General features: G+C 60.3%; 1 protein-coding gene across 1 annotated transcript in view; it reads left to right on the top strand.

Annotated features, from left to right (window-relative positions):
• COL4A2 (collagen type IV alpha 2 chain) overlaps positions 1 to 19229 on the top strand; it is a 161655-nt gene extending 142426 nt beyond the window's left edge. Inside the window, exons 30-48 of the mRNA XM_025263079.3 lie at positions 363 to 524; positions 1155 to 1325; positions 1991 to 2134; positions 3339 to 3461; positions 3663 to 3844; positions 4535 to 4598; positions 4778 to 4852; positions 7725 to 7832; positions 8397 to 8504; positions 9413 to 9484; positions 10899 to 11024; positions 12801 to 12917; positions 13618 to 13779; positions 13901 to 13999; positions 14187 to 14333; positions 14441 to 14557; positions 15697 to 15888; positions 16368 to 16654; positions 18191 to 19229. Of these exons, the coding sequence (XP_025118864.2) occupies positions 363 to 524; positions 1155 to 1325; positions 1991 to 2134; positions 3339 to 3461; positions 3663 to 3844; positions 4535 to 4598; positions 4778 to 4852; positions 7725 to 7832; positions 8397 to 8504; positions 9413 to 9484; positions 10899 to 11024; positions 12801 to 12917; positions 13618 to 13779; positions 13901 to 13999; positions 14187 to 14333; positions 14441 to 14557; positions 15697 to 15888; positions 16368 to 16654; positions 18191 to 18448 (2714 nt within the window). The 3' untranslated portion in view covers positions 18449 to 19229. The remainder of the gene's footprint in view (positions 1 to 362; positions 525 to 1154; positions 1326 to 1990; positions 2135 to 3338; positions 3462 to 3662; positions 3845 to 4534; positions 4599 to 4777; positions 4853 to 7724; positions 7833 to 8396; positions 8505 to 9412; positions 9485 to 10898; positions 11025 to 12800; positions 12918 to 13617; positions 13780 to 13900; positions 14000 to 14186; positions 14334 to 14440; positions 14558 to 15696; positions 15889 to 16367; positions 16655 to 18190) is intronic.
• The last annotated feature ends 721 nt before the right edge of the window (positions 19230 to 19950 follow it).

Raw genomic sequence — 19950 nt, 5'->3', positions numbered from 1 at the left:
CCCATGCATGTTCAGCAAGGCGGCAGGGTGCCCGTTGACTGGTGTGTGAACAAGGTACCCAAAGCTTTGCGTGTCCAGTTTGTGCAAAGCGGGCCCTGAGAGCCCAGAGTGCAGACTTCCATGGGCTTGTGTTGCTGGAGTGGGTGGGGTGACCGCCAGGCCGTGTGGGGTCTCCATCAGAGAGGCATCAGCTGTTAGGATATCACCTGTGCTGTCTTCAGCCCAGCGTCCGAGCCCAGGCTGACCGGGGCTGCCTCTGGGGTGTGGGACGTGACGTCCCCCGGCAACAGCACTGAGGAGGAGCTGTCCCCTGCGGTGAGCCATGCGGGCCTGGCTTCACGGTCTCATCTCCCCTCCCGCAGGAAGCCAGGGCATGCCAGGGATGCCAGGCCAGAAGGGCCAGCCGGGCTCCCCGGGACTCTCGGGCCAGCCGGGACTGCCAGGGCCGCCAGGACAGCACGGCTTCCCAGGAGCGCCTGGTCGGGAGGGGCCCTTGGGGCCCCCGGGCGCCCCCGGCTTTCAAGGTAAGGACCCACGCTCCCATGTAGTGGAGGGGGCGCTCAGGTGTGCCCTCGGGAACCCGCCCTGCAGAGCCGCCAGGGCTCTGAAATCCCTGCACACGGCCCGGCTCGGGACAGGAGTTCATCCTTCCGCAGTCGGAGGCTGGAAGCCCACGGTCACGGCAGCGGCAGAGCTGCTCCCTCCCGGGCCCCGTCTCCGTGGTGGGCAGCCAGCTGGCTTCTCCCCAGGCCCTCACAGGGACACCTCCTGTGCCGGCATCCTCATGTGTTCTTTCTATAAGGACACCCGTCATCCTAGCTTAGGGTCATCCTCGCAAGCTCGTTTAATTAACCTCAGCCCCCTCTCTGAAGGCCAGCTCTGAATGCCATCACATCCCACGGTCTGGGGCTGAGACATGCGTGCTCTGCAGGGACACAATCCAGCCGGTAACAGGTTCAGGACACGCATGTCACCAGACAGGAGGGTCCACCACTCACACCTTGACGCTCACCTCTGAGGTCACACTTCCCAGCGTCCTTCCCAGACGTTTTCTAACCAAAAGCTGTTATGGCCGAGGTCTCCAAGGTATCCTGAGAGGAGTTCCCTCTGTGTGGCCAGTTCATCATGTCTTATGTCCCTCCCTCTCCTGACAGGTCTGCCTGGAGACAGAGGAGAGCCGGGGGAGACCGGCGTCCCTGGCCCCGTGGGCATGAAAGGCGGCTCTGGGGACAGAGGAGACCCTGGGCAGCAGGGAGAGAGAGGTCACCCCGGACACCCCGGATTTAAAGGAGTGTCTGGAATGCCCGGTGCCCCGGGACTGAAAGGTGAGCGCAGAGCACGACCGTGAGTCTGCCTGGGGGCGGGGGGCAGCCCCGCAGGGTGGAGTGCCCGCCTTGGAGTGCCCGCCGGCTCTGGGCCCTGGGGGCTGCGGCCCAGGCTGTGACCGCTGTGCCAGTGTGTCTACGTACCACGGTGGGGCAGGGGTGGTGTCTGAGGAGCAGGCCTTACTATCTGTCAGGGGCACTCCCCCGGGAGACGGGATTCAGGTCCAGAGGCTGGCTGCTGAACAGATACCGCAGCAAAGAGAAGAGCTTGGTCCCCAGCTTCGATCTCCCTGCTCGAGCGTGAGGCGGGGCCCTCTGGCCCTTGACTGAAGCGGGGGCACCAGCTCTGTTCTCTGGCCTTTGCAGCGCCGGCACCATGCTGACTCCTGGGACCTCTTTCTAACCCGGTAGAAAGACCACAGAGCAGTGACTTCCAGTTTCCTCTTTGTGTCCACTGGCAGTGGCCTTGCGTCTGGTCCCCAATGGCCCACAGGCTGACTCTGCCCTCATGGCGCAGACGGTCCCCTTAGGAAGTGCTGAGAAGCCCCACTGAGAAACCATACTGAGGTTGAGAGTCTCAGCGCCTCCTCACGCAAGTCACAGAGGGGCTGCCACTGCGCTGAGCATCTGTGCCTAACCCAGCGTGTTTCTTGTTCTCTCTGTAGGGGCCAGGGGCTCCCCCGGGATGGACGGCTTTGAAGGCATGCTCGGCCTCAAGGGCAGACCTGGGCTCCCGGGAATCAAAGGAGAGGCAGGGTTTTTCGGAATTCCGGGGCTGAAGGGCCTGGCTGGTGAACCAGGTGTGAAAGGTATGTCCCCTCTCAGCCAGACTGAGACTTGCTTTCAGCGGAGCTCAGAACAGTGTCCCAGGAACCCACACACTAGACACCGTTACAGAAGAAACTAGCTCCAGGAACTTGGTCCCTGCCACAGCGCACTGGCTGTGTAATAAGGGAGTGCCCCTAGCCGAAGGACACTTGAGAACCAAACTGACCGGGCTTTAAGAACCAAAACATCCTGAGAAATGCATCCCAGGTATATTCTGAAGGGCAGGAAGCACCTTTGGTGAAAGAGGGACACGGCAATGCAGGTGGACAGATCCACTCCATGCAGAGAGACGGTGACCCCCAGGAGGGAGCCTGGACCAAGCCCCGGGCCCACCCCTTGGGAGGCGCGCGTTGAGGAAGAGTGTTCCCAACAAGCTGTGTTTCCATGATGTTTGTTCAGACACCCTTGTTCTGAAAGTGTCATCACCGTCTCTAAAATTACTGAGTTATTGATAACAAGCATGGATGGGGATGCAAAGACCTGGAGCCTCAGACCCCGCTGGGGGGAATCTCACCTGGTACATCCGGGGTGGAGAAGCTGGCGGTGCCTTAGAAAGGCAAACAGAATTACCTGGCAAATCTCCTCCCGGCTGTGCACTCCTGGATGAGAGCTGAAACAGGTCCACACAGAAACTCATGCACGAATTTCATGGCAGAGTGCTTCACACAGTAGCCCCAGCCAGAAACAAACTCCGACAACCACCACAGATAAAGAAAACATGGCCTGGCCATGTGGAGGAATACTATTCACCTACGAAAAAGAATTAGGCTCTGACACATACTACAACAACACGGATGAAACTTGAAAATATTGCGCCACGTATTACCTGCTTCCGTTTGTTGAAATGTCCTGAACAGGCCGATCCACAGAGACAGGAAGGGAGTCAGTGGTTTCAGTTGCTGAGAGAGGGGAGACAGAGGCGGGGACCGCTTGTGGGCGCAGAGTCCTCTGGGGGGGTGGAGATGTTCTGAAGTCAGCAGTGGTGGGAAGGATGGGGTTTCCTGTCACCTGGGACCCCAGCTCGGAGTCTCAGGGGAGCCTTGCCACCCGGGGCTCAGCCCAGCAGGACCCGGGCTCCACAGAAAGGAAGTCAGTAAGGCCGACGCGGCCGAGCAGCCTTCCCAACATGTGTGCTAACGCCTGCCTCGGAGGTCCAGGCAGTGACCACATTCTACTCCCTTCCAGGCAGCCGAGGAGACCCCGGGCCCCCAGGACCGCCCCCTCTCATCGAGCCAGGGATGAAAGACATCAAAGGAGAGAAGGGAGACGAAGGCCCCATGGGACTGAAAGGGTACCTGGGCCTGAAAGGTGAGGCCCGGCCTGACTCGGAGCTGGCAGCCTGCCCGCCTGGCCCTGATACTTCTGAGGGCGCGGCAGGGGCGCCCCTGTGCCCACATCCACGCTCTGCAGCCCTCCCGACACCTGAGGTCTGCCTGAGGGGCTGGGGTGGTTCCCGGAGGCTGGGAAGCAGAGCATGGTCCCCAGAAAGTCACGGCCCTCTTCCTGCAGGCCTTCCCGGAATGCCAGGTATCCCTGGGCTGTCAGGAATCCCAGGGCTGCCCGGGAGACCCGGCCACATCAAAGGAGTCAAAGGAGACACTGGAATCCCTGGTGTGCCCGGCTCCCCGGGGTTCCCTGGCGTGCCCGGCTCCCCCGGAATCATGGGGTTTCAAGGCTTCACGGGCAGTAGGGTAAGTGGACGCCTCCTGGGAGCGCCTCTCCCTATGGCCTGCTGGCCCGAGCACTGCGGTCCACAGCGTGGGGCTGACAGGTCCAGTAAGGGTCAGCAAGCCAAGCTAACATCTCACTTAGGAGCTGAATGCCTCTGGGAAAGTCTCTGCGCCTCTCTTTGCCTCCCCTCTCAAATGTGGGGAGATAACGGGACCCGCCTCACAGAGCTGCTCTGAGGCTGCAGCGGGGTCCTGAGTTGGGATCCGAAGCATTTGCCCGGGTCAGCCTGGCAGAGGGCAGGGTGCAGTCCTGATTATCCCCACAGCCGTTACTGTGTCACTGACGTTATTAATTGCAATAAAACTGCCACTGTTGGGACTTCCCTGACGGTCCCACGGTGGAGACTCCGCCTTGCTCTGCAGGAGCTGCGGGTTTGATCCCTGGCTGGGGAACCAAGACCCCACACACCACGCAGGGTGTGGCCAAAAAGAAAACTGCTATGGTCACTACTTTGCAGTTTAGTAAGAACAAGTGTGTGGACCATCTGCTATTACTGTATTGCACTGGAAAACTTGAGGACTTTTCTACAAAATGATGGCATAAAAACCTTGAGAACTGGTTTTAGCACAATAGCTGGGTATGCTCACCCTTCAAAACTGCAGACCTCATGAACGGCCTGTAAGATGGTTTCCTGTTTGACTTTGCTCCAGGGTGACAAGGGCGCTCCCGGGAGAGCTGGCCTCTTCGGCGAGGTCGGCCCCACTGGTGACTTCGGTGAGTGTTGCTGGGGAAAAAACAGGCCACCCCCGATCTAGAGCACCCTGGGCAGCATGGGGATGGCGGGCCCACGGGTGCTCTTAGTCATTTAGAAGCAAATCACTCGTATTCAGATTGTAGTACCATAGAAGTTACGCAGGAGACCTGACCTCAGCCATCTTTTCCACACATGACAGGTGACATCGGAGACACGATAGATCTACCCGGGAGCCCGGGCCTGAAGGGGGAGCGGGGCACCACCGGAATACCAGGTACCCAAGCCATCCATGTCCCCCGTCCTCGGCAACCCTGCCCCTCCTCTGCAGTCACTCGTGAGCTGGCTCGTGTACCGTGCCATTACCTAGTGAGCCCACGGACCACGTTGTAGGGCTGGTCTGAGGTCTCCAAGCCCAACATGCAAGGAAGAGTGGGATTTTTTATTACATTGAGTGTGAGGACGTCAGGAAGCCTGTATCTCCCTGCAAGGGAAGGTGGCGGGAAGCAGCGCTTGGTGCTGGGAGTCGCTGCAGCCTCTACACTGTACCTCGTGAGCCTGGGCTCCTGGGATGATGAGGCACAAAGCAGATGATGCAATGGCTGGAGCCCCTGCAAGCGGTGAAGGGTCTAGAGGAAAGCAGGTGGGAGTCAGACCCCTCTCCTGAGTAAGACAACAAGGAAGGCAACCCCCCCAGCCTATGGACGTCAGGGGGTGTCACGCCCCCTCTGTAAGCATCACTGAAGTTCAAGGTCAGAATTCCTGCTGGTGGTCACATCCCAAGGGACTTGGACTAGATGCTCCTTCCTGGGTTTCTATCTCAGGAGACACCCCCCCGCACCCCTGGCCAAGTGCTCCTAGGAATGCTCAGGGTGAAGGAGTCTGTTCGCGTGATTGACCAATGAAGAGGGTGCTGAGCTGGTTCTTTAATGAGAACGAGCTTCAGGATGGGAAGGGGTGGTCGGTCTAGCTGGGGTCAGATCCTAAGTGACACTTAGGGCCAGGCAGCCCCGCCTATGAGCTCCTCTGGACTCCTGTGGATCCATCTTTTGGTCTCCCGATGGCTCTCGTCCCAGACACGTGATGCCTCAGGCTGGCTGGATCTCCCATCCAAAATAATTAATTAGCGTCCCAGAAACACCAAAATGTGTGGCCCGGAATCTAAGTCTGCCAATAAGCAGCTTTGCCCAAGGAGTTCATTTAAAGGGCAGATTCCAGGCGTGATCCAGACCTGAAAGGCTCAAACATCTCCTGCTTGACTAACTCTCCAGATTCCCCAGCACCACACATATCAGCAAGTGCTCAGATGAGGGATCTGCCGCTCAGATGAGGGGTCTGCCACTCAGATGAGGGATCCACTGCTCAGATGAGGGGTCTGCCACTCAGATGAGGGATCCGCCACTCAGATGAGGGATCTGCCGCTCAGATGAGGGATCCACTGCTCAGATGAGGAATCTGCTGCTCAGTTAGAGGGATCTGATGCTCAGATGAGGGATCTGCCACTCAGATGAGGGATCCATTGCTCAGATGAGGGATCCACCACTCAGATGAGGGATCTACTGCTCAGATGAGGGATCCGCTGCTCAGATGAGGGATCCACTGCTCAGATAGAGGGATCTGCCGCTCAGATGAGGGATCTGCCACTCAGATGAGGGATAAACTGTTCAGACGAGGGATCTGCCGCTCAGGTGAGCCATCTGCTGCCACCCACCAAGGCACCAAACACTGTGCCTCAGAGCACCACGGCAGCTGTACGCTGACCATTTCTGAGGCCAGGAATTCAGGAACAGGGTGGTTCTCATGAGACTCTATCGTGAGGTCGGCAGGGCCGCCTCACCTGAAGGCTGGACTGGGCGGGACCACCCAAGGCCAAGGTGGTCCTGGTGGGAGGGCCTCTCCCGGGGCTGCTCAATGTCCTCACGACGAGGCAGCTGGCTTCCTGCAGAGCAGGGACAGAGTGAGAGCAGAGGCGCATGTGTGGCCTGGGCCCGAGGCGACACTCTGTCCTGTCCGCGGTGTCCTGGCTCACGCACTCCAGCACTCCAGCGGGAGGGGCCGCACAAAGCCGTCCAGACCACAGGTGCTGCGCAGGAGTCGGGGGAAATCAGGCTGAGGGAAGCACAGGTCAAGATCTGCATACCCACTCACAAGGGGAGCACCCGCGGGGAGGCAGCATCCTTTTCCAGGCACCCCCGACCCCACGGGCCTTTACCCTCACCCCTGAACCCCACGAGTCTTTACTCGCACCCCTGAACCCCACGGGCCTTTACCCTCACCCCCGACCCCACAAGCCTTTACCCTCACCCCTGAACCCCATGAGCCTTTACTTGCATCCCTGATTCCACGAGCCTTTACCTGAACCCCTGAACCCCACGAGCCTTTACTCGCATCCCTGATTCCACAAGCCTTTACCCACACCCCTGATTCCACGAGCCTTTACCCTTACCCCTGACCCCACGAGCCTTTACCCTTACCCCTGACCCCACAAGCCTTTACCCGCATCCTTGAACCCCACGAGCCTTTACTCACATCCCTGATTCCACGAGCCTTTACCCACACCCCTGATTCCACGAGCCTTTACCCGCACCCCTGACCCCACGGGCCTTTACCCTTACCCCTGACCCCACGGGCCTTTACCCTTACCCCTGACCCCACGAGCCTTTACCCTTACCCCTGACCCCACGGGCCTTTACCCGCACCCCCGACCCCATGAGCCTTTACCCTCACCCCTGAACCCCACGAGCCTTTACTCGCATCCCTGATTCCACAAGCCTTTACCCACACCCCTGATTCCACGAGCCTTTACCCGCACCCCTGACCCCACGAGCCTTTACCCACACCCCTGAACCCCACGAGAATTTACTCGCATCCCTGATTCCACGAGCCTTTACCCGCACCCCTGAACCCCACGGGCCTTTACCCTCACCCCCGACCCCACAAGCCTTTACCCGCATCCTTGAACCCCACGAGCCTTTACTCGCATCCCTGATTCCACGAGCCTTTACCCACACCCCTGATTCCACAAGCCTCTACCCTTACCCCTGACCCCACAAGCCTTTACCAGGCACCCCTGAACCCCACACACCTTAAGCCCCAATGGCACGGCAGCTGTGGGTTGATTGTTCCAAGCAGTGCATCTGTGGTTCCAGGTCAAAAGGGATCCTTCGGCTTGAGAGGCACTGAGGGTGATATCGGCTTTCCGGGGATCACCGGCCTGGCCGGAGTCCAGGGCCCCCCTGGATTCAAAGGGCAAAAAGGTAAGGTCCGGCGGTCACACCGCCCTCCTGGTGCGGCTGAGCCCGCAGTCTCCGCGGGCCCAGAACAAGGCCGGCCGGTTCTGCCTGTCTGCTCGTCCCCTGCAGTCACAGCCAGGAGCTCCCCCCGCGTGTCCGTCCCCACGTGCACACAGCCCGGCTGTGCGGGACGCGCGGGACTGACGGCCGAGGCTGTGTGTCTGCCTGTCTCTCTGTACGTGCTCTGACAGCCCCTTTTGGTGTCTGAGCCGCGGAGCTCGTCAGAGGCCGAGTTACAGGAGGGAAGCCCTTTGGTGATTTTTCTTGCTGCTGTTGTGCCCGCTGCTGCCCGGTGTTTGTGACCGCAGGGAGGCTGACCCTTGGAGGGCCTCTGGGCTGTGCCCAGGCTCCCGTGTGGACCCAAGAATGAGAATATGCACAGGCGAGCTCTTCTGATGGCCAGGCTATGCTCACACCGCCAAGGCCACGTGAAGGGGACGCTGGTCCTTACCCACCCAGCCCCTTAGCTGGAGGCCAGGAGGCCTCGGGGTGCCTGCGTGCCCCCTGAAGGATGTGTCTGTCCCCCAGGCTTTCCAGGACTGACAGGACTCCAGGGGCCTCAAGGAGACCCAGGACGGGCCGGAGCGCCTGGCATCAAAGGAGACTCTGGCTGGCCGGGGAACCCAGGCTTACCAGGTAAGACGAGCCTCCCCGTCCCAGAAACCATGCCTGCGGAGAGGTGTTTCCTCCCCAGAAGGCTGAGCACAACCTGCCGGGAGACCTCAGGGTGATCCTCGGTCAGCACCCGGGCAGTGCCAGCATGGGGATGGGGCGAGGGTCCCCACGGAGCCGGGACCTGCGCCGCCCTTGAAGGGCCTGAGGGCTCCACGGCCTGGCCTGGATGGCCCTGCTCAGAGGACACGCCCTCGGCCGCTCGCGTGTCCAGTTCAGGGGGCGCACCCTGACCCCGCCTTCACTGCCCCCATCACAAGAGGAGCTGTGGCCTGGGTCCCGTGTCCTGCTTTAGAGAGGCTGATCTCCAGAAATCCAGGGGGATAGACGCGGTGCCAGGCCGCGGCTTCCTAGCACAGCTTTTACACACAGTGACCTGCGTGTCGGGAAGAAACACCCGCAGCACTGCCCAGCCCCCCTCTGGCTGTGAGGAGTCTGTGAAAAGATTCCAGGAAGACAGTTCTTAAGTTAATGGTTCTCTCCGGCGACGTGGGAGGGACTGACTGACACATCCCAGTATTTGCTGAGCTACTTCCTGGTGGTCCCGCCTTTGAACACAGCGGGGGCTCCCCTGGTGGCTCAGATGGTAAAGAACCCACCTGCAATGCAGGAGACCCAGGTTCCATCCCTGGGTGGGGAAGATCCCCTGGAGAAGGGCATGGCAGCCCACTCCAGTATTCTCACCTAGAGAATTCCATGGATGGAGGAGCCTGGTGGACTACAAGTCCACAGGGTCGCAAAGAGTCGGACACGGCCGAGCGACCGACACTGAACACGCTGGGTGGACGACCGTCCCGCAGCAAATCGAAGCATCTGGCTGCACTGGGGGTCTCTCTGCTCTCCTGAGAACTAACCCTGAGGCTCCCCCACAGGTCTGCCCGGCCTCCGAGGCATCAGCGGATTGCACGGTCTGCCAGGCAGCAAAGGCTTCCCGGGATCCCCAGGTAGGGAGCCCCGAGGCCGCGCCCAGCAGTGGGGGGCCCCTGGGGGGCCATCGGGGACTTGGGGTGGTTGGGGGCTCAGAGAGCTGGACGGCCCGTCCCTGAGGCTGCAGGGACTCGGTCCCACTGGCTGCTGCACAGACCAGGGGGCTTACACAGTAGCGGGGGCTCCTCACAGCTCTGAGCCTGGAGGTCCGGGGTGGTGGGTGCCGCTGCAGGGGATCCGGACGAGGACCGTGTTCTCGGCTCTTCTCTGTCCTGACACGGCGGAGATGAGCTCTTGGGTGTCTCTTCTTGGCGGGGGCCCACCCTAGGGGCCTCCTCTAACCCCGATCACCTCTCCAAGGCCCTCCACCAGATCCCACCACGTGGGGCCTTAGGAATCAGCACATGGGTTTGGGTTCGGACAAGACAATGGCACTCAGAGCGGTGGTTGGCGTGCGGGGCGGGCGGGGCTGCCTGGAGGAGACACCGAGTCCATCGTCTCCGAAAGCCAGTGACTGTGAGGTTTGCACGGCTCCCGCTTCTGTGACCTCCGCACACCATCGTGCGCGGCTGTGTTCCTCACAGGGAATGGAACCCCCTTTCTGCTTTAGGCTTCCTTTTTACGCTTGGATGTGCAAAACTCTCGGCCACTTCCCAGATAGTTCTTTATTTTAAACTTAGTTCCTTTCATCTTAAATCTTAATGCTCAGTCATCATTTCATTTTTAAAATGTATTCACTGGACGAGTAATATTTGTAAAGTGTACAATTAATGTATCTTTTTTTAAACTTTTATGGTTTTCTTTTCAGATCATAGAAGTTACTTATGTTGAGAGGAGAAAAGTTTTTAAAAAATACATGTAAACAAAAGAAAAACAAATCTCACGTGGTTCCTCCTCTGCTTTTAGATTAGTCTTCGTAGCTGTTTTATATCAGCAAGAGTCCATCTTTCTGTGGTAAATTTGGGTGTGTGTCATTGTATATAAAGTCACACACTCATCCTTCAATTAAGGTTTCAATTCCAGTTTAAACACCCAAGTCATGTTGCTCTTTCCTGCCACCCACCGCTTTGAGTTCCTGATGTGTGAGCAGAGCAGGTTTTAAACAGCACTTCCCTTTTACGCCTCGGACGTAGCATCCGGAGCCCTAGCCAGGAGCCTGGGGACCCTGGGCAGGTCTTAGCTCAGGACCATCTGCATCTCAGGATACGAGCCTTTTCTGAGGGGCTTGGAGTTCCCCCCATGAAGTGAAGGGCTCGGCTTTGATACCCAGGGTCCCTTCTGAGTCTTGGGCTCAGGGACATCAAGGCTGCTAGGAGGCTGAGGTCTCCACGCTGTCGTGGGCTGCTCTTGTTTCCGAGTCTCCCCTTCCTCTCGTGAGAACAGACTCTGCCTGGTCCAAGACACTGACGTCATCTGTTCACTCGGCTGCAGGTGCAGACATCCACGGGGACCCCGGATTCCCAGGCCCTGCCGGGGACAAGGGTAACCCCGGAGAGCCCAACACCCTTCCAGGCCCCACAGGAGCCCCAGGACAGAAGGGCGAGCGTGGAGCCCCAGGTGAGGCCCGCACCCCAGCATCACCGCCTGCACCCCCAGAACCAACCGTGGTGCCCGTGAGTCGAGAGATGAGCAGTCGGAGCAGGCCGGGTGCTGACTTCTCTGGGGAGAGTTCCCTGTTGCCAACCTCCTACTGGTGTTCCACGGTTCATATACCCCATCCCAATCTTATTCCATCCGGGTTAACTGTTGACCGCCCTGCCCTTGGAGGAAGGATAAGATCAGGCTGCATCCCCGTGGTGCCCCCCAGGGCCCTGCCCACCACGTGTGCACAGGAGTGCTGGGGAAATGACTGAGTGAGCGAGGGCGTCGCAGCCCCTGAGCCCTGCCCATGTGCCAGCCTGGAGCGCGGCAGGAACAGGCCAGGGAGAGGTGGTCTCAGCTGCTGGGAACAAGACCCCCGCCCAGCCCGGCCGCCAGCCGCCAGGCAGGACCTAAGCTGACGGGGGCGTGTGGACTCTACACCCGGTTTCTCGGAGTGGAGGGCTCCCGGCCTGTGGCATCACCCAGTGGGCCTTGTTTTCTGACACCTGGGCCCTCCCCCCACCCCCCGGCCCCGGCTCAGCCCAGCGGCTCATCCGGGGCGGCCTTGAGCCAGGCGCTGCCTGTGGAGCTGGCAGGGGCGCTGGACCCAACAGGTCATCACACCTGGGCCTCCAAGACCTGGGTCTGAGAGCTGGTGCTCAGGTCAGAATTACCCTTGAAACCAGAACCATCGGCCCCTCAAAGGGGAAGGCAGGCCCTGAGGAGGCCAGCAACCCCGACCTCCAATGGATGGGGGAGCACAGACCCCATCATCTGATTCCCCCCCAGGGCCTGTGACCTCCCCTCCACTTGCACTAAGCAGAAACCCCAGTATCCGCTGGTACCCAAGCCCCAGCCTTGATCTGAACCCCAGAATCCCCTGGTACCCAAGCCCTGGCCTTGATCTGAAGGCAGGGGGAGGAGGGGGCCAGCCAGAGGGGCCGCACCATGAGTCCAGGGGGCTACCGGGGCTCAGGCGGCCCTGCTCGGGGCTGGGGTCCAGACCCAGTTCAGCAGCATGGACACCTGGCCCGAAGCTCAGCCCCGGGACAGTCCCATCACACAGGGTTTCCTCCGGGAGGCACGTCTCAGTCTTCCTGAAACTCTGGACAACACTTCAGTGTGAAGTCTGGGGGCCGATCGAAACAGCCAGGTCACCCTCAAAAAGCACAGACAGGCAGAAAAGGCCCTAGATAGACATTAGGGGAGCCTGTTGACACCCTGAGTGGGACTCAGAGCCCCACTCCTGCTTATCCAGGAGCCCCGTGGGGCTGTCTGGGGCCACCAGTGAAGCCCAGTGAGGAGGTGAGATGCCAGTTCAGCCGCTGTGGGCTGGGAGGATGGACCCGCCCAGGACGCTTGACGTCCAGCTGGAGCCCGGGATCCTGAGGGGCGGCCCGGGGAGGACAGGAGCGGCTGCGCCACCTGCCTTGGGTCCTCCCAGAACGGGTGCTCCCTGGGCCCCCAGGGCTGCTCTCAGCCAATGCTCGCAGGGCGGGGCCGGGCATCCCCCTTAGGTGGCCCCGGCAGCTGGCCGCTGAGCAGAAGACGTGCCGGAGAGGGCAGCCTTGCAGCAGAGGCAGGGCCACAGGCCCCATGGGCAGTGGGAGAGGGCTGGCGGGCGTGTGGGCAAGAGCCCGCTGTGGGCACTTGGCAGCGGCTCTGCTCCTGGGCGGGCTAGGGCATGGAGAAGGGGTAACCCAGGATGGAGAGCTGGGCACTGGTGCTGATCAACTTCCATTTCCCTCCCAGGGGAGCGAGGCCCAATCGGGAGTCCTGGACTTCAGGGCTTTCCAGGCATCGCCCCTCTCTCCAACATCTCTGGGTCACCAGGGGACATCGGTGCGCCTGGGATATTTGGCCTGGAAGGTGAGTGGGGCTCACACCCTGTGGGCTGGAACCTCTGGACACAGAAGCCTGGTCGCTGCAGGCAGGGGACACCCCTGATTCCCCCTTGAGGACGTGATTCTGAGGGAGACAGGCCAGGCGGGAAGGAGGGCCTGGAAGGGTTCCCTAGAGGAATCGATGGGCTTTCCCAGGTGAAGCAGTGGTAAGGAACCCGCCTGTCAATGCGGAGACGGAGGTTGGATCCCTGGGTCGGGAAGATTCCTGGAGCAGGAAATGGCAACCCACTCCAGTATTCCTGCCTGGAGAATCCCATGGATGGAGGAGCCTGGTGGGCTAGAGACCATGGGGTTGCAAAGTCAGACATGACTGAGCACAGAGGAATCAAGTTATAGAGTCAGAACATGGATGCCGGGGGCCAGGGCTGGGGAGTGGAGAGGAGAGGAGAGTGTTCAGTGAGGACAGAGCTTCAACTGGAAGATGAGCACATGAGTGCGTCCAGGGAAGGATGGTGGTGACGTCTGCAGGATGAGGTGAGTGGACTGCAGGCCTCTGAACAGGCGCACTCCAAGGTGGTTAAAATGGTAGATTTATGTTAGCATATTTTAGCACAATAAAAAGCAAAGCTAGCCTCCCAGGGTTACACACTTGCCAAAGCCCACCCCCCAGGGGTGACTTTGCGTGCTCACTCACCTCTCACCTCTCTCCGTACTGACACTGGCAGGTTATCGAGGGCCCCCGGGGCCGCCCGGGCCTGCAGCTCTTCCCGGAAGCAAAGGCGATGAGGGGAGTCCAGGAACCCCCGGAAGCCCCGGGACCAAAGGATGGATCGGTGACCCTGGGCCCCAGGGCCGGCCTGGCGTGTTCGGGCTCCCGGGAGAAAAAGGTTGTAACATGGGTGGTGTCCCGGGAGGAGGGAGGGCTTCTCACGGGGACACTGGTCAGAGATGGCCGGAGACCCCCCTGCACCAGGCCCGCATGTCCTCAACGCCCTGCTTGTCCTGAAGGGCCCAAAGGGGAGCCAGGATTCATGGGCAACATAGGCCCCACCGGGAGCCCAGGCGACCGAGGCCCCAAGGGACCCAAAGGAGACCGAGGACTGCCGGGTGAGTGGGTCTCAGGGGGACACCTCGAGGTCACGGGTCATGCCGGGGCGTGGGGTGATCAGGGATACTGGAGGGGCTGTCTCTGCAGAGCAAGGCGGCTCCGGGAGGCTGGAGAGGGGGTCCACGCCCAAGTCAAGACCAGAGCAGCGGTTCTCATGCCTCACCTGGCCTTTCTTCCCCCTTCCAGGTGCCCCCGGTGCTGTGGGAACTCCAGGCATCACAGGAATCCCCCAGAGGATTGCGATCGAGCGGGGCCCAGTGGGTCCACAGGGCAGGAGAGGCCCCCCAGGGGCTCAGGGGGAGATGGGGCCGCAGGGCCCCCCCGGAGAACCAGGTAAGAGCCCAGCCAGGGGGCGCTGGGCGGAGGCTGGGGGGCTTTGCCTGCTCTGTTTCTGCCCGTCCCTGCCCGGGGCACTCACCCGTGTACCCGCGGCCCTGCAGGTTTCCGTGGGGCGCAGGGCAAGGCTGGGCCCCAGGGACGAGGTGGCGTGTCAGCCATTCCTGGATTCCGTGGAGACCAGGGGCCCGTGGGGCTGCAGGGACCGGTGGGCTTCGAAGGTGAGTGATGGGCAGGGGGCGGGGAGGTGCCTCAGCTCCGCCGTGAGGCTGACAGGTGGACCGTGGAGCTCAGGGAGGGGTCGGACGAGCCCCGAGATGAGCAGAGCTGAGGGGCTGCCCCCGAGTCCGGCTCCCGGGTTATCAAGGCCCACCCCGTGACCCCTGCCCCTGGCAGAGCATGTGGCACAGGGTCCCTGGCACATGCTGGCCTCCTTCCTTCCCATGAGACATCAGGAGGTGGCTCAGAGAAGGAAGTGGGTGACGTGCTCTGAGAGATAGGATTCCTGAGCTCGCGAAAGCTGAGGACGATGAACTACAAGTGACCAATCACATTATGGGCACCACTGTGAAGCCTTTTATCGTCGACTTCTAAAAATTATCTACATGCATGCAGGATGGGATAGGCCAGAAGTAATAGCCATTCATGCAAAAAAAAAAAAAAGTCCTGGGAGTTGTTGTAATTCACCTGCGCTCGGTTTGAACCAGTGACGTGAGCGCTGTGCACGGTAGAGACAGGCTGCATGGTCACACCCAGACCCCAGCAAGTGTCCACATCACGCCACTTGAGCAGGACAGCCTGTGACGCGCGGGGGAGACACCACCTGAGACACGCATAGTGGGGGCTGGGGAGTGGCGTCGGGGCGAGGGGCTGCCCCGTGAAAGAGACAGGGTCACCAGCTGGAGGCGGATCGACCATTCTGCGGTATCAGGAGCAGAATTGGGGCCCTGGGTGGACACGTGGGGAGTCGGGTTTCTAACCCCAGGAATGGCCACCCCCCGAAGATCCAGCAGGGAGCCCTGCAGCCTGGCATAGAGGAGGCGGGCAGGGCTGGACCGCAGTGCCCCTGGGCCCCGGCACAGTGACAGACGCTGCAGTCCCTCGGAAGGAGGTGCCCGGGGGTCAGCTCAGGGGCCTCTGAGTCCACGGCCCCCCACCCAGCCCCTTCATGATAGCCATTCCACGTTCCTGAACGGGGAGGGGGACTAAGTGAGGGTAAGTCCTCGCCAGGAGGCTCTCGGTCCCCAAGGGCAGAGCCACTGACCCCAGCCTTGGGGACGTGAATGTCGCCGTGCGCGCCACCAGCACGTGGGCTGCGGTCCGTGCAGCAGCTGCAAGGCGGCCTCTCTGTCTCGCCCAGGGGAGCCGGGCCGCCCCGGAAGCCCCGGCCTGCCCGGCATGCCCGGCCGAAGCATCAGCATCGGGTACCTCCTGGTGAAGCACAGCCAGACCGACAAGGAGCCCATGTGCCCCGTGGGCATGAACAAGCTCTGGAGCGGGTACAGTCTGCTTTACTTCGAGGGCCAGGAGAAGGCCCACAACCAGGACCTGGGTAGGTACCGCCTGCCAGCCGGCCAGCCCCACCACGGGTGGCAGGACCCAGCGGCCAGTTACTTCCTGAGTCCTCGGAAGGCACCCGGATGCTCCAAACCCGGGGTCGGGACGCGGGCACTGCCCTGTGTCCAGGGCCCTCTGTAAGGGCAGGGCGGAAGCGCCAGTGGAGGCCCCCAAGGGATCAGAGAGCCAGGGCTTGGCCCCTGCCTCGCCTCGTGCACGCTGAGCTCTTCGGGTGGCCGGGGCGTGGCCAGGCCCTGAGTGGGCGGGGCACCTGGGACCCCTCCTCCCTGCACACTCTGCCGCCTCCCTCGGGTGGCCGGGGCGTGGCCGGGCCCTGAGTGGGCGGGGCACCCGGGACCCCGCCTCCTCACACACTCAGCCGCCTCCCTCCGGTGGCCGGGGCATGGCAGGGCCCTGAGCGGGCCAGGCACCCGGGCCCCTCCTCCGCGCACACTCAGCCGCCTCCCTCCGCAGGGCTGGCGGGCTCCTGCCTGGCACGGTTCAGCACCATGCCCTTCCTGTACTGCAACCCCGGGGACGTCTGCTACTACGCCAGCCGTAACGACAAGTCCTACTGGCTGTCCACCACCGCCCCGCTGCCCATGATGCCCGTGGCCGAGGAGGACATCCGGCCCTACATCAGCCGCTGCTCTGTGTGCGAGGCCCCGGCCGTCGCCATCGCAGTCCACAGCCAGGATGTCTCCATCCCCCACTGCCCGGCCGGGTGGCGCAGCTTGTGGATCGGATACTCCTTCCTCATGGTACGTGCTGTGCACCTGCTGTGACTCGGAGCATGGACCAGGGTGGAAATCGAGGTCCTCTCCCCCACCGCCTGTGGCCGTTTTTAAGACTGATCAGGGCGGTTGTTCAGGTTGGGCAGTGCGCAAAGGCACCTGGCCCTTGGTGAGAGCGGGAATGCAGCCTGTGCTTTGCTAATCCAGCGGTGTTTGGCCTGGGGCTGCCCCCATCCGGGTGGGACACAGTAATTTGCCACCAGGCCTTATAACAACCCTAATGAGGACGATTTGGCTATCTTGACAGCATTCCTTACAATTTGCCTGTTTACTTACCACTATCACAGAAAGAAAGGAAAGTCCAGGGGGGAGGCTGGGTCTTGTGTTGCGTTTGTATTTATTACAACTGTTGTAACTCCCATTGTATTGACAGGATACCCAACATGTTAAATGTTTCATAAACTATGTCAATCACATTATATATATATATATATATAAATTATGCAGTGTTTGCTAATCTTGTCAAAACAATAGGGAAAAAACCCTGGAATCTAGGAAAGGAAGGAAAAGGTAAACAAGAGTTGATTTTTTTTTAACATTTTTAAGGGATTACTGCTGCAGTAATTTGAAGCAACAGGATCACTAGGTTCTGTGCAGGGACAGGCAACATTCTACCTTAAGGGGCTCCTCCTGTCGGGGGACCTGGGGACAGACGGAGCAGCCCCCGTTTGCCCCTGGGTCACAGAGGAGGAAGCGCTGGACCCTCTATGTTTTAACTCCCATCGTGAAATGAAAAAGGAGCATCTTTGTCATGGAAATGCTTGCACTGTATCCCGAAGGTCAGACAGCCCTGCTCTTACGAGCATTACATCTTGAGCCACGTCAGAGGAGAAGGGAGAAGCACACTGGCGCTGGTGGTCAAGATCCACCAGCAACGCAGGAGACATAAGAGACACCAGGTCAATCCCTGGGCTGGGAAAATCCCATGGAGAAGAAAGTGGCAACTCATTCCAGTGCTGTTGCCTGGAGAATCCCATGGACAGAAGAGCCTGGCAGGCTACAGTCCACTGGTTCGCATAGGATCAGGCTTCTCCTGTCCTTCATCATCCCCCGGAGCTTACTCAAACTCATGTTCATTGAGTTGGTGATGCCATCCAACCATCTCATCCTCTGTCGTCCCCTCTCCTCTTGCCCTCAATCTTTCCCAGCATCAGGGTCTTTTCCGATGTGTAGGCTCTTCACATCAGGTGGCCAAAGGTTTGCAGCTTCAGCTTCAGCATCAGTCCTTCCAATGAATATTCAGGGTTGATCTCCTTTAGGATGGAGTGGTTTGATCTCCTTGCAGCCCAAGAGGCTCTCAAGAGGCTTCTCCGGAGCCACAGTTGGAAAGCATCAACCACACATACATACATACAACATTATTTTCCACGATGGTTTATTACAGAATATTGTACAAAGTTCCCTGTGCTCTACAGTAGGACCTTGTTTTATTTTTCCTTGGAAGGAAAAAAAAAAACATAAGCTAACGTGTTGGCATCTCTTCCGCCCGCTCCCCCCGCGCAGCACACGGCCGCCGGTGACGAAGGAGGTGGCCAGTCGCTGGTGTCGCCGGGCAGCTGCCTGGAGGACTTCCGCGCCACGCCCTTCATCGAGTGCAACGGGGCCCGCGGCACGTGCCACTACTACGCGAACAAGTACAGCTTCTGGCTGACCACCATCCCGGAGCAGAGCTTCCAGGGCACGCCCTCTGCCGACACGCTCAAGGCCGGCCTCATCCGCACGCACATCAGCCGCTGCCAGGTGTGCATGAAGAACCTGTGAGCGCGGGCGCCGGCCGGACACGCCCGCCGGACACGCCCCTTCCCCAGGCCACGTGCAGTCCGGGGCCACTTTGGTGCTTATTCTTAACTTATTACCTCAAGACGCCGACCCCTAAATTGACTGCATTTTTTTTTCCTTTAAAAAACAAACCAAAAAGAGAAAAAGGTTACCAAAGGAATTCAGCACCAGCACTTGGACAAGATGGGCCCTTGTCCCCCGCAGGCGCTGCCTGCTCCCCCCAGGTCTGCAGGACACCGTGTCCCCCAGCACGGGAGGCCGTTCACCTCCCGCTCAGGCCGTCCGGGACTGCTCCGCGCTCGGCGTCGCTGACGTCCTGCTACGCCCCCGTGTACTCACCGCGCTCTCAGCCACCGCTGTTAACCCATTTTCCGAACTCACTTAAGGGGGGGTGTGGACGAATGAGGCAGCTCAGCCCGCGGGCCCCGGGGGGCGGGCCAGGCCCCGCTCTCCGAGCCCCCAGGATGCCGCACTGTCCTCTCAAAAGTGCCGGTGACGCGAAGGCTCCTCGTCCCCCGGGAGGGCCGACTGCGCCGCCTCGTGTCCGAAAAGCCGCTGCTGTTGGCGCCCGGCCGTCGCGCTTCCCACCACGTCCTTCCAGACCTTCGCGCCATCCGCGGCGAGACGGCAGAGACGCCCCGCCGCCCCGGGCTGGCCTGAAGATCCACCCCCCATTCTGTGCGCTGAACTGTACCCCTCCGACTACTGCCTCCTCTGTAACCAAACCAGAATAAAAGTTACTTTTCAACATTTTTATACCCCACGTTGTTGCCTGCCTGACTTTCTCGAGTTCCTAGGGCAGGACATTTGCGCTGAACCCCAAACCCTGCATGCCGGCCCAGCTCCACACTACGCTGCTGTATTTTCCAGGTTTCAGCAGACGGAACCGAAGCCTGTGGTGTCGTCCCTGGTTTCTCAGGGAACTGTATTTGTGTTTACAGTGTGGTGATGTTTACAGAAAACACTCTCAGCCTGCACTCACAGGGGTTAGGAGGGAGGTACCTCTAAACACACTTCCAAAGTCATTCAACCCACCCTGGCATAACGTCCCAAATCAAATCCCATAAATCAAATCTGCAAGACCCATTTCTGGCTTCAGTTTCTCCAGAACCTGGCTGACGCCTGGGCATCCAGCTCACAGAGTTTCTTTTTACCCTTCAGAACTCAGGCTCACCTTAGACCTCCTTTGAGAACAATTTGTACAGTCACGAAGTAAGCATTTCACGTGTCGGTGTTATTTAAATGGGATCAGCCCCGGGCTGGCCTGCCTTCCCCGGTGCCGCCTGAGCCAAGGACTGTGTGCCGGGGAGTTAAGGGAGGACTGGACTTTGGGCGGGGCGGGGGCGGGCTGGTGCCTAGCGGAGGAGGCTGCCTCACTACAGAGCTCAGTCCTGCCACACAGCCCCCCACACTGAGGAAGGCCACACAAGGACCACCGATGGGCAAGGCACATTTTCCGCCTCCAGCTCTTGCCCCTGGGGGCC

This window comes from Bubalus bubalis, chromosome 13 (genome assembly GCF_019923935.1).
Source record: "Bubalus bubalis isolate 160015118507 breed Murrah chromosome 13, NDDB_SH_1, whole genome shotgun sequence".
NCBI classification, from domain to species: Eukaryota; Metazoa; Chordata; class Mammalia; order Artiodactyla; family Bovidae; genus Bubalus; species Bubalus bubalis.
Note: the sequence above shows the minus strand (reverse complement) of the source record. Positions and strands in the feature narration are given on the sequence as shown.